This window comes from Paroedura picta, chromosome 2 (genome assembly GCF_049243985.1).
Source record: "Paroedura picta isolate Pp20150507F chromosome 2, Ppicta_v3.0, whole genome shotgun sequence".
Taxonomy (NCBI): domain Eukaryota; kingdom Metazoa; phylum Chordata; class Lepidosauria; order Squamata; family Gekkonidae; genus Paroedura; species Paroedura picta.
Genome location: NC_135370.1, coordinates 62,521,178 through 62,534,879, shown reverse-complemented (window position 1 = coordinate 62,534,879; position 13,702 = coordinate 62,521,178). Strand labels below are relative to the sequence as shown.

The 13,702-nt window shown below is 39.5% G+C and overlaps 1 protein-coding gene and 1 long non-coding RNA gene across 4 annotated transcripts in view; one reads left to right on the top strand and one right to left on the bottom strand.

Moving 5' to 3' along the window:
* Positions 1-13,702, bottom strand: part of OSBPL11 (oxysterol binding protein like 11) — a 67,275-nt gene that overhangs the window by 8,402 nt on the left and 45,171 nt on the right. For all 3 annotated transcript variants that reach the window (XR_013228155.1, XM_077320344.1, XM_077320345.1), the window contains exons 6-9: positions 12,172-12,373; positions 7,846-7,991; positions 2,171-2,311; positions 870-1,368 (exon numbers count right to left, since the gene is read on the bottom strand). Coding sequence is in view for 2 of the 3 variants with exons in the window: in XM_077320344.1 (XP_077176459.1) it covers positions 870-1,368; positions 2,171-2,311; positions 7,846-7,991; positions 12,172-12,373 (988 nt within the window). In the remaining variant the exon portion in view is untranslated. The remainder of the gene's footprint in view (positions 1-869; positions 1,369-2,170; positions 2,312-7,845; positions 7,992-12,171; positions 12,374-13,702) is intronic.
* Positions 10,064-12,609, top strand: LOC143829457 (uncharacterized). The gene is made up of 2 exons (XR_013228157.1): positions 10,064-10,140; positions 12,146-12,609. It is a non-coding gene; the product is annotated as an uncharacterized LOC143829457 (long non-coding RNA).

The following is a 13,702-nucleotide window of genomic DNA, read 5'->3' as shown; positions in this document are numbered from 1 at the left end:
CCAAAGTATTTTGGGAGAGCAGCTGAACAGCTTATCACAAGCTCTAGATGTTCCAAAAAGGTTAGAAAAAGCGTTAAAAAATGTTGGAACTGGCTTGATGAAACATGAAATTAAGCTGAACTGTCTGTACAAAGACTTGCTTTATACTAACTTCCATATTAGACCTTCCCAAAGTCTATCATAGTCTACTAGAGTCTATTAGACCAGTGGTCCCCAACCTTTTTATCACCGGGGTTCCAGTCAACACTTGACAATTTTACTGAGGCCTGGAGGGGGGGGTAGTCTTTTGCCGAGGGATGTTGCTGCCGTTGTCCAAGGCCTGCTCCACTTGCTTTCCCGCTGGCGCCCCTGATTTCCCACCGCCTGCTGGGGAGCGCTGCCAGCAGCAGCTCCACTCCAAGGGAGAGTTCCAGCCATGGCGGCCACTGGAGAGCACCAAAGGTGAGCCAGCAGCAGAGTGGCAGGGCAACCCCCAAGGCAGCAGCTGGTGAGGAGGACGAGGAGGAGCTGCGGCCTGGTACTGACTGATCCACTGACCGGTCCCTGGACTGGGGGTTGGGGACCACTGTATTAGACCAGCTCCCACTCACTCCTAGTGGAAGAAGACTCGGCCTCCGTCTGATCCATCTGAACCGTCTGAACGAGGTAGGATGGGATAGATTATTTGTGTTTTTGACCACTTGCTTGTTTTATTGTAAATTGGGGTTTTATTGTATTTTAATGTTTTATTCTGTGAACTGCCACGGGTTCCTAGGAAATGCGGCGGTATATAAATCGAAATAATAATAATAATAATAAATAAAGCCATGAATTTCTAGTCTGTATGTGACAGAAACAGGAGTAGCTTAATTGCACTATTTCCCACTTACCTTCACCAACCATTGTCACGCCTATTGACATTCCCAGGAATTTACTTTTTGTCCAGACATGAGCATTAACGCACATTTTTCTCTCTGCACATTCAGCATAAAACCCTGAGACTGGAGGATGATGGGACACTTGTTCTGCTACGAATCGGACTGTGTAACAGTCAGACTCTGCTTGGCCCTCTGATTCTTCCAAGACAGTCATTTGCTCGGACAAGGAATGAGATGAAGAGTTACTGTTTGTGTCAGACGGTACTTGGCTCTTAGCCATTTTCCATGAGCAGTGAAAGGTCTCCCCAATGATTGGATTGTAGGGCTTTTTTGCAATTGCCCCTTTTCGACCTTCATGAAAGGAAGTGAGGTAATACTCAACAAACCGGATCATCCTCTCCTCAGGGCTAGAGCCGTTTGCAATTGCAAGGAAGAGGTCTGGATGAGACATGAAGTCGGCATACATTTCCAGTAATGAGCGTTTTTCTAAAATAAAAGTAGGAAGAACCACCTGAAATTAAACGAGAAACAGTAAGTTTGAATATTATTCATCGCTAAAACGTTGAGGATTTTAAAAAGCTCTAAGGGTGCATCTAGATTAAATTGGGAATTTCCACAAATTCTGTGTAATGTTTTTCTTTAGGGTACCCTGTTCCCCATGAGCAGCATTTAATGCATTGAAAACGGGGGGGGGGGGGGGGAGGAAAGTTCCAATCTGATGGAAATTTTAGTCTGGGTCCTGTCCATAAAGCCTAGTCAAATTATTGTTGAGTGAAAGCTCCAGAGTTTCTCTAAACAAATGCCACTGCCATATTTTTAAGGCACTGCTGCGTTATCTCTGGCTTCTATGATTTGGTTAAGCATGTATGTGCAGTAGCCCCTTGTAAGGTAGCCACACTAACTTTATAATCTGGAAACTGAGTCTGGGAGACAGCTTCTGTCAGAACAGAAAATTAATTAGGGAAGTCTGCCTCTGAAAAGAAGTAACAAGAGTAGAGGAGAACAGAGTTGTAGGGGTGTGTGTTTCAGATGGAACAACATAGCCCAGATATCATGTGCGTTACCAGTAATAATATACACAAAGCATTTTATATAGTACTTTTAAGTTTCAAAATGCTTTACATGTTATCTCAGTAAAGCTGAATAATGTGCAATTGAGAAAAAAGCTGGCATATATTTCAGTCTATGTATAATGCATAAGATGATGTTTTTACTGACAGGGTGGTGAATTCCCTCTTGACAAAACTGGCTAAGGCTGATCAACCTCTATTATGGAGGTCCATTCATTTCATAAAGTAAGTTTAAGCACTTACTCTTGTTAAATCCATTCCCAGTTTGAGCTGAGAGAGGAGATGCAAAATAACACTGCGCTGTTCTTCCACAGCGCCAAGGTCATCCTCTTTATTATCACAAGTATCTTCCACTTCTTCATCTGGGTTTATTTCCTCCGGCTCCTAGTGTAAATTTCAAAATATGAGCAACAATTCGAGTCCATCATGCTTTGCCCTTCTCAGCTGTTAATGCACATGAATACCCCCAACAAATAAATGCTGCCTGAGAAATTATTATTTATTTGCTTATGGAGTTTATATATCACTTTACAACTCACCTGGTGGAACAAGCTCCCTGAAGAGATCAGGGCCCTGCCTGAACTCCCACAATTCCACAGGGCATACAAAAGGGAGATCCTCCACCAGGCATTCCCCCCGAGACTGACCAAGCCAATAACATCTACAAGTCCCCCCTCAGACACCTCCTCTATGGCCTATACTAGACTGACCTCTCTGGGGGTTTATCTAAGTTGCTGTTTGTGTTATATTATTGTTGACTTAATTCATTGATATTATGTTTATTTAAAACACTGTTGGATTATTGTTGATGTTATTTTGACTATGTTCTATGCTTAGGTTGGTCCATGTAATACCCACAACGTTGTATGTAAACCACCCTGAGCTGTATGGGAGGGCGGTATAAAAATCTAATAAATAGATTTAAAAAATAAATAAATGTACTGATGGAATTTCAACAATGATTCTTTGAAACTATTTTCTGAATCTCAGATTTCCAAACTGATTAATAACCAGCCCTAGTTATTTCAAGTCAGTTAGTGACTTCTGCTTTAGCACAAACCGTGGTTTGTTGTTACATTCAAACTAATAAACTATAGTTTGCATTTTATTTTCAAACCAGGAATACAAGTGAGTTTGTTGGCATTACAGATGAACCAACAGTGAAAGCATCAGAAGTAGAATTTAGAAATTCAGCTGCTGCGTTTATGCTGGTCTCAAGAAGTAAGGATAATATGCAAACCACAAAGAACCTCAAATTCATAAAATTACACAAATTGAAAAAGTGTACATACAATTTTAATAACAATATACAAACCCTACCAAACTATTCTCAAATACGATATACTCTATAAAGTATCAAAGGATCATATGAAAAGTCAGAAAAAAGTATTTCAAGATATCTCCTATACGCAATATCTCAAAAAGTCACAAGAGTACAATGTTACATAATGTCTCTGCACAATCAATCACAATGTACGTATATAACTCCCAACTCCCCAAAGGACCCAGGAGCTCAAAGATCTTTGAGGCTAGAGACATACGATGTTTGTCATCTCTATTGATAGTCTGTGAAGGATTCCCTTTAGTAACTTAGTCCAAGTGCCTGCTTACAGTACAGACAGGGAAGCCTTTGTTTGCTCTTCTCCATAATTACAATCACCTTTACATTTAAATAAAGGCCTAATTCAGTTGTTTGCTCCTCTATATATTCCTCTGCAGAAGCTGATGAGAAACAAGCTGATCTCATGGGTCCTGTTGGGAGTTATATACATACCTTGTGATTGATTGCGAGGAGACATTATGTAACACTGTACTCTTGTGACTTTTTTGTGTGTAGGAGATATCATGAAATATTTTATTTATTGTAAATATTGTAAAAGAAATTCTAACTTTTCATAACATCCTTTGATAATTTATAGAGTATATTGTATTTGAGAATAGTTTTTTATGGTTTGTATATTGTTATTAAAATTGTATATACACTTTTTCAATTTGTGTAATTTTATGAATTTGAGGTTCTTTGTGGTTTGCATACTTGTGTGTAGGAGATATTATGAATTACTGTATAATTTTTTCTGACTTTTCATAACATATGACATGATCCTTTGACAATTCATATATATTGTATTTGAGAATAATTTTGCAAGGTTTGTATATTGTTATTAAAATTGTATGTACACTTTTATCAATTTGTGTAATTTTATGAATTTGAAGTTCTTTTGTGATTTGCATATTATCCTTTTTGAATTTTTCCACAAGGTTCCCTGGGTTTTTTTGTTGGTCTCAAGAAGTACACATGGCAACATATGACACTCTAGATCTTCCTCAGGCTATGTATTGGTTTCATGCGTCAATTTCCAAGAATAAAACAGACACTGGAAACTAGCACAGCTCTGACATTAATCCACCTGCTCTAAAGTTATATGGCATTGCTGTTTAACTGGCACAATAATGGTCCTTACCATGGAACAACTCACTAATAGATCTACTCTGCAGTTAATAGCTTTAACAGTATCTATGTGACACAGAACGTATTACTAGCAAGTTTACCCAAAAGGAACTGCTGTTTATCCTAAGTTCTAAACCGTGTTATAGTGAGTATAGCAATATGGCCTGGGCTGATAGATTCAAGGGTATATTAATTCCCCGAAACAGAGGATATTCAGTATTATGTCTTACTTCCCCTAAACTAAATTAGAGGAAGGCAGACTGAAGATCAGAACAGAGAAGACAAATTTCACAAGCCATTTGGCAATCAATACTTCTACTTCCTGCACTGCGCAGCAGGTTGGACTAGATAAACCTGGAGGCATCTTCCAACTCTATGAAAAACAATATAGCATGGTTCTGGAAAAGTTAGCAGCACTTGTGTTATTATTTGAACAGGAGAAGCAGCACTGGTTCAAAACCAAAGGCCATCCAACACATGATTTGCACAAAGAAAGTTTTGCTTCATGTTCTACAAGGCTTTGGCCAAGGTGATTAAAAAAGTTAGTTACACAGCAAATGTATTAATGTTTATGCCCTGATAACCTCGGATTCAAAGATACATTCTCAGTTTCCTCTACAGCCACCAACCAACATTTGCATGCTCACTATCTAACTCATTACCATATTAGGCTATGAAGAGAGAAATTCTCCCACAATTCCCACTAGGTTCTTAGCCGGAACTTTTATTTTGCATATATTGCTTGGCTTTACTTGCTAGCCTCAATCAACCAAAAGATTTTTGTGGCGTGCCATCTAGACATGAAGCTGTGATCAGTCAGCAGCAGCTGTCAATGATTGTGACACTTTCCTAGTTTCCCATTCCTCTAGCAGTCATTTCCAATCCTGGGAAAGTTGTTTCCTAAAGACCTGGGAACCACATGGGGGGGGGGGATGAAGACTGTGGGTTCGGAAGCTTCAGCAGGAAAGAAATAAAACTGCCCTCTTCTACCAGTGCAGCTCCACTGATGGAAGAGGACAACTCGAGTAAGCTTGCCTCGTCCCTACTACAGAATCCGGTATGAAATAGCTGCCTTTCTTCCTTATGAAGCTTACAAGGCCACTTACAATGTTAATAAAATTATATAAAATTATTATATAGAAAAATAAAATCAAAATTCAAAATCACAACTTAGGGCAACTTTAAGCAAATACATCCCCAAATAAAGCCAACTGCTTCCTAAATATTGGAAGTGAGGGCGTGGGGTGTACATCTCTGTGGAGGTTCCACAATTATGGGGCTGCCACTGAGCTAATCTCTTGAGTACCCACCAAACAAGCTTTTTTGATTGGTGGGCCAGCCAGGAGCCTGTTCTTGTGATCTAAATTCCTGGGCAGAAACAAATGAGAGAAGATGGCCCTTCAGATACCCTGATCCCAGGTCATGTAGGGCTTTAAAGGACAACTCGGAACTGTGAATCGGGCCTCAGAGCAACTGCTGTAATATTAGGGTCACATGCTCCTTGCGGCTGGCACTGACCAGTAGTCTAGATGTAGTGTGCTGCACTAGATGCAGCTTCCAAACACTCTTCAAGAGTAGTCCAAAGTACAGCACACCACAACAGTCCACTCCAGATGTGACTAAGGCGTGGCTCACTGTAGCTACATCTGGCTGACCCAGGAACAGAAACAGCTGACACACCAGGCAAAACTTGGCCAAAGCACTTCAGACTACCACAGCCACCTGCTTTTCAAAGGTGACTGCTGTGTTGAGTAGCACTCCTAAGCTTCCAGCCTGGCTATTCAAGAGAAGTACAACCCCATCCAAGGCAGAAGAGGCCTGAAGCCCATCCAGACCACTACTGGCTGCAGGCACTAGCTCAGAATATTAACATCATCCTCGGAATATGGTGGAAAAGAGAGTTCAAGCTGGGTGCCATACTGGCAATAGCAGCCCAAACCTCCTGATGATATCTCCCAGCAGCTTCATATAGATATCAGATAGTATATTACATTAATCTATGTGAGTGCTGAGAATCAATAATAGGATTGGAAATGAATGCTGGGGATGGAAAGAGGGAGATCCTTGGTCTTAATACTTTAAGAGCTGAAGAAAAATATCTGAAGTGTATACAGCATCTGTAGTATGTTGAGTTCCTATGGTTTCCATCAGAGATGAGAACTGCATGAACAGTCACACTTATACTATAGTGTAGAAACCCAGAACATCTCTCTGTTCCTAGAATTAGTGGATGATAATGGTAGACAAAGAAAAAAGGGGAGGGAGGAAAATACAGCAAATGGCTATGAAATAGTCCCTAATTAATCAAAAAGATTCATGTTGGACTAGACTTCATCTGGTTTTACCTTGTCAAGCAATTCTTCTAATCTTTATTTGCAGTTTTATTCATTCCAAAAACTGTCCTTAAAAACGGTTTAAAGCACCGTTCATAATAAATGTAGTTCTGAAATGTATCCAAAGCAAGACATTCAAAAAGAGGTCTTAGACACACAAACCTGAGTCTGTAGACAACCATTAAGACAACTAGTAAGTTACAAAGAAAATACCTGAGCACAAAACCACTGCCCACATCCACACATTTTAGCTCCTTATGCTTTCTGTCTGTGGGTCACTATATCCGGATCCTAGGCTGGTTTTTTCTGTCCCAGACACTCATCTTTTAGCACATAGCAATACCTGGGTGGGTAAATATCTTTGAATACAATTCAATAACTTTTCACGTGGTTATAAACCACCTGCAGCATCCTACTTACACAGCCATGATTCTAAAACCTGAAAGAAATTTATTCAAGGGAAAATACCTGAGCTACTAAAAAAATTCCAAATTAAGAAACAGAAATGGGGGGAACATATCTCATAGGATTTAAGTTTTCCTGCTACAAAGTTAATTCATGAGGACTGTTCTTTTGTCACTCCTGTGACAAAAATTATCACATACCAAAGACCTAAGCCCCTTTATCTGTTTATAAAACTTCTACAAACTGTGCTTCTCTCATCTTTTTCGAATACTTTTGCAATTAGAAAATTAAAAAAAATCATAGTGGTAGTTATGACCCATTAGTGCTTTCACCTATTGCCAGGTTTAAGCAGCAATGCCTACACCTAGATGGGGTGATAAAGTTTGGCTACAAACATGTGTGCCATTTCCATTTCTTTTACCTTGACAATTTTTAATGCATGTACCAGGAAGCTTCACGGCTAACCTACAATTAACAGCACTGACAGCCATACTCACCTTACATGAGCCAATGAATTAATTTTACTTCTTGATTTTATTATTAACTGTAAAAGGAAACTTGGAAAAGTAAAAAGAATGATCACCACAGGACAGAATACCAGCATAGGTCTTTTTCCTGTTATGTTTAAAGTCAACAGAAGCACAGAATTTCCTTAAATAAAAGTGCCTCTATCCCAATAAAGATTCAAAATGCTACACAGCCATAGAAGCAGGGCTTTCACACAGCCTTACCATGGTGAGCTGGCTGGAACCTGAAATGGACTGCTCCTCTCTGACAGCTGATGCCTTGTTTTGCTCTGTTGTGAAATTTTCATCTGCTCCATTTTTGAAGTGGTTTGGCAGGGAGATCTTTGGTTCCAACCAGCTTATTGTTGTCCCTGAGGCAAAAGAGTGCTTGCGCTGAAACTTGCTCATATTCAAGGAGGTCAGTTTGTTCACTTTTAAAAGATGACTGTCATTAAGTGGCTTCCCACCCCTCCCCCCCACAACAAAAAGCGACTAAACTTGCTCAGCAGCAACAAAAAGAGGATAGTGCGGGAAAACAACACCTTTGCCTGATCATTAGAATGAGGCCTGTGATTGGGCAGTGGTGACATACACCACCTTGTGCTTTAGGAGAAGGAGATGGTGTTATGAAAGGTGTAATTAGACACCAAATAAAGAACTCAATAAGACTGGATGGTTACGTAATCCTCTCAGACAGGTTGCTGCACCTACATTTAGCAACAGCACTGAGCAGTCAAAGTGTGTGTGGGGGGGGGGGCGGGACACCCCCACAAATCCCATTAGGGGTTCTAGGAGCAATGAGATTTTGCTGGGGAGGAAGAAACAAAGTATGAGTTTTTGCCCAGCTAAAAATATGGTGTCTACCAGCTAAATAAAGAGCTGCTTGAAAATAAGAGGCGGCCGCGGTTGGAAAACAGTCATGCATTCATTTAATGATTCAAGTGTCTCTAGTTACCCCCCCCCCCACTCGTTTATCAGAATGGATACAATTCCTCATCAATAATGAAAATGTTCCATTCTATCCTGGAAGGCTAGTGTGTGTAGTCTCTAATAAAACCCAATTAAAAGACACACACATGCAAGCTTGAATAAAGGAACAGCCAGGCTGGAACATAAACATTCCTGATAACTTGGCATCTTCTGCCTAGAAGACGACATTCTAAGTGTAGCTATTAGGCTCTCCAAGGAACTCCAAGAACTTCAAACAGAAGTTCTCCATGGGCTTTCCTTGCTTAATGCTGAAGTGCAGGCTACCTCCACAGTGAGAATATAAAAACCTTAGAGCATTTAAACGGCATTTAAATACTTTTTCCTATTCCACACATTAATTACTTGCCATTTCAGTATACTGCATGAAAATCAGAAGATAATACATTAAGGTTCTTATATGCTTTTGGGCATTGAAACAATGGTGTGCAAATGGGCCAGTATATTTTTTGCTTGTGTCCAATTGGCCCCTCACGCATACCCACCAGACAAAGAAATCTCATCCAGAAAATCCTGTTACTTTAGATAAGTAATGAAATTCTAGCATAATGTAGTGGGTAGCCTCATCTTGCTTAGAGCAAATCAGCCTTACAAAGGGTCTTTTAAAATATAATGTTGTCCTGAGTACCTGAGAAACCAACTCTCTACCTATGACCCCCAGAGAGCACTACGCTCTGCTACCATCAACAAGCTGGTGATCCGTGGTCCCAGGGAAGCTCGTCTGTCCTCAACCAGAGCCAGGGCTTTCTCAATCTTGGCCCCAACTTGATGGAATGAGCTCCCAGATGACATCAGGGCCCTGCCGGAGCTAAACAATTCCGCAGAGCCTGCAAAAGGGAGCTCTTCAACCAGGCTTTTGGTCAAGACAAGTGAACCCATAATAGACCAAAAGCCCCTCCCACCATCAACTGCACCTGCAGAAGAAATATCCTCATATAGTACAATACAATTACAATGTCCATTGTTGAATGTTAAATTGTTACCTATTCAATTTATGATATAAGTTTCTGACTTTTGATATGTTGAAAATGTTATATATATATATATTTAAATGTTACATATTCATATCAGGTTTTGTTATATTGTATTGTACTATGGAAATTTCAGTGTAAACTGCCCTGAGCCAAAAGGGAGGGCGGTATAGAAATATAATATAATAAATTAAATAAAATGCTTACCTGGCACAAAATCTACTTTCCGGAAACATATGAGAGCTGATATAAATCAGAGCTATTCAGAAAGTATAGTGAAATCTTTGTTCTGGCAGTCTTGAGGAATGGGAATTACTGGTCAATCTCATGTGCTGTGGATACTCAAGCTTATTGCTCTACCCTGCCTCCAACCCAGGGGAATCTATAGCAACCAGACCTCCATGCAATGGGAACATCATAGAGAGAGTCCCCCATGCCTGTTGTGACTCTTCCCCCAGAACCACCAATGAGCCAGCTGCCTGAGAGCCCTCCAGCACAGCAGGCTCCCAATAGCTCAAGGAAGGCTGAGAGGGAAGAAGGCCCCAGAGGATAACATGACCTGGTGGGCACTGCATATCAGGAGCTCAGTAATGGTTGGAGGCCCCAAGCTAGCTGGCGAGGCAGGAGTGAGGCAAGTGGGCACTCAACAATGCAGAGATATGATGCTTGAGGAGGGAGGTGTTTGCTCTCAGTGCGATGCCAGTTAGCAAAGCATTCTGGATAAATCAAATGTTAAACAAAGCTTTTACTGTATTTTAAATTATTTTTTAACAGGCAACAATTCCCTCTGATCATTTATTTCAAAGTTATTTTTTAGCTTTTGGCATCTTAATATTAAAATTTTCACATCTTGTCATGATTCTTTTATTCAAAGAGACCAACAAGAACAGTTTCCAGATATTTAGCCGTTTTCAAGTGCCTTTCCTGAGTGGTTGTGTCCTAAATTCAAAAAGTACAATCAGTATCAATATTCCATCAATTACCTTATTTGAACAATAATCAGAAAATGGTTGCAAACACACATACCTCCTGTTATAATAGTATTCCTAACAGTAACACTGGTCAATGTGGAAAATAATTCCTACACTTCTACCTAGAAGAGTAACAAAATATATAATGAATCATCATCTAACACAAATGAATTTTAAATATAAACTGTTACTAACTATTCTTACCTTATACAAAGTGCCTCCAGGAGGAGCCATAGCATAGCAGAGTTGGTTAGTAAAAGGGAATTTATATCAGAGGCTTCTCCAGTTGAATTACTGCCTGGAAATCACATGTACGGCTAATGTAGTGGCTGCAAATACTTACTGCCTATTGATGAATTTACAGACCCGGTTAATGGGTGATCCATTAGAATTAGGCAATTCATAAATTGTTTGAGCAAAAATGTAATATATGCCATACAATGTCCATGTTTGAAGCTGTATATTGGAATTAGTTCTCGACCCTTGAGGACCCGTATCCAGGAACACCAGTTCAAATTAAGAAACCTTCTAGCAGATGCACCTATGATGAGCCACTTCACAGAGATGGGACACATACCTGAGAGTCTACAATTTTTTGGACTTGAACAGATACACCAATGTAGTCATCATAAAATGGACATGTACAAATTATTAACACAACGTGAATACTATTACATTTATTTACTGGATACTGTTAGCACTAGTGGTTTGAATACATCTTTGGGTAATGTCCTGCTTTCTGTAAGTGTTTGCATTATAACAAGCTTTACTACTACCATGTACCTTTAAGACCACACCTGTGTGTGACTGAGCACTGACTAGAGAATAGTTTATATGCTGTAAGGAACAGATAGCCTTTGGGAACGCTTTGCTTTAGATGTTCCGCGAAACCTGGGAGCCAGTGGCCCATTAGTATTATTAAATATATATAACATAAGGTAAGAGTAGTTAGTAACAGAGTATATTTAAAATTCATTTTTGTTAGATGATTATTCATTATATATTTTGTTACTCTTCTAGGTAAAAGTGTAGGAATTATTTTCCACATTGACCAGTGTTACTGTTAGGAATACTATTATAACAGGAGGTATGTGTGTTTGCAACCATTTTCTGATTATTGTTCCAATATCTAGAAACTGTTTTGGTTGGTCTCTTTGTACAACAATAAATCTTGTAACATTGATTTTACAATGTAGCCTTGGATAGGTTTGTCTGTTAGTACTCAATATTAGAACCATCCTCATTTCGTGTTGTAAGTTACAGGATTAAGCCATGTACATATTGAGAAAAAATTGCCAAATAAGAAACTAACAAAAAGATTAAGACTCTTGCTCCCTGGACTTAGTAAAGTTGTTATGTACCATTCAGTTTTAACATAGGTTTCTGCAAGGGACAAAATATATACATTGATGTACTCTTTGGAAAAACAGATCCATGCCAAAGCCAAAATTAAACAGCAGTGATTGCTATCGAAACCAAACACATTTTAATGTAATTTCCATCATGAAGGCAGCCTCCACTGAAGAAGATAAATTAGAGCTAGACTTGTCAATAAATATTGAATACACTGATCCAACTGCTTTACTTTTCTGGTAGAGGAAAGCAAAAGAACTATCACCCACCACTAGTTAAGGACCTCTTCTGCTGCGACGCATGCTGTATCTGGAGAATGTGGAAGCAATCGTTTAAGCAGTTCATTGTTGCCATAGAAGTTGCCTTGAGCATCAACAGGTCTTGGTCTAAGGAAGAAAGGTGACCAGAGGCAGGAAGGCCTTCTATACTTCTTATCAAGTCTCTCTGTTGTCCTTCAGCTTGAGACATCATCTAACAAGCAAACAAAACGTGAACGTCAGACAAAACGTCACACCCAGATTCCTGGATGATCTCATCCTTCAGTTGGATTCTCATTTAGCTCAAACTCTTTGTTTTCTAAAAGCCACTCTTTGTAACATTGTGGAAGGAGTACCCCTGGTTATTTATCCAAGGCCTGCAATTACACAAACACTTCTCAAGCACCCAAAGCATGCTGAATATTAAATAAAATAGATTTTTTTATTGTAGTGGATCTCAATTTGGTAGGATCAAAGAACTAGATTTTTATTGCTTGTCCGGAGGGTTGTACAACTCACTGGACTAGAATCCCTTGTTCTCTGCTGATCCCCAGTTCAGGGCACCTTCCAAACACTATGCAATGGAAAGAACTGGCTGCCCAATCCTATTCAAAAGAAAATAAAGAGAAACTGTATGCAGTTTGATGCACAGTAACAATGCACCAAGGTATTTTATCCCAATACCAAAAACAATTCAGGCAAGTCTGCCTTCAACACATCCATTTATTTTAGATGTTTTAGGAATCTATATGGCTGTACTTATATATTTAACATAATTCAAAACCTAAATTTGCTAAAGAATTCTGCAATTTGTAGCTTTATGAACCACCCCCTCAGGCCTCCTGCATGAAATACCCTCCCCCCTCCTTGTGCTTTGGCTGCATGTGGGGGAGTGGGGAATCAAATCCGGCTCACCAGATTAGATGATGGTACTCCTAACCACTACACCAAGCTAGCTACACCAATTAAATATTGAAAGGTAAGAGAGTAGAAATTCAAGGAAGAGAAGAGTGAAGGAATGTGTGCACTTGAGGGGAAAGGAAGGAAACAACACCGAAGGATACTTGCAGTATCAACGTTATTTCCACTATCAGTCGTGGTTCAAGAAATGCTGTCTGTATCAGGTCTTCATATGACTCTTTGCTTAGGGCTATAAAATGGTACAAGTTTTGCCAACACAAATTATAGTATAGTTAGTTAAACTTCCGTATGTAGAAAGGCTTTAAGATGTTGTACGTTCTAGTTACCTGCTCTCTTAAGGGAGATGTATTTTGTGCCATTTTACCTCTTTTTACTTCAGAAGCAAATATTATAAATGGTCTTCCATAGTCTGCCCTAATTACTGAACTACTCATTTAAAAGACATTGCAAAGCGACACCTGCCTAGCGTAAGCCAATACTACATGATGTAAAAAAGATACAGGTCATCTCAGGGCTGGCCAACACAGATTTGTCAAGACCCTGAAGCAAGTCTGAGTTCTGTTCATCAGATCATCACAAAAATTTTCCAGAGTAGGTCTTGGAAAAGCAGGGAATAGTACAA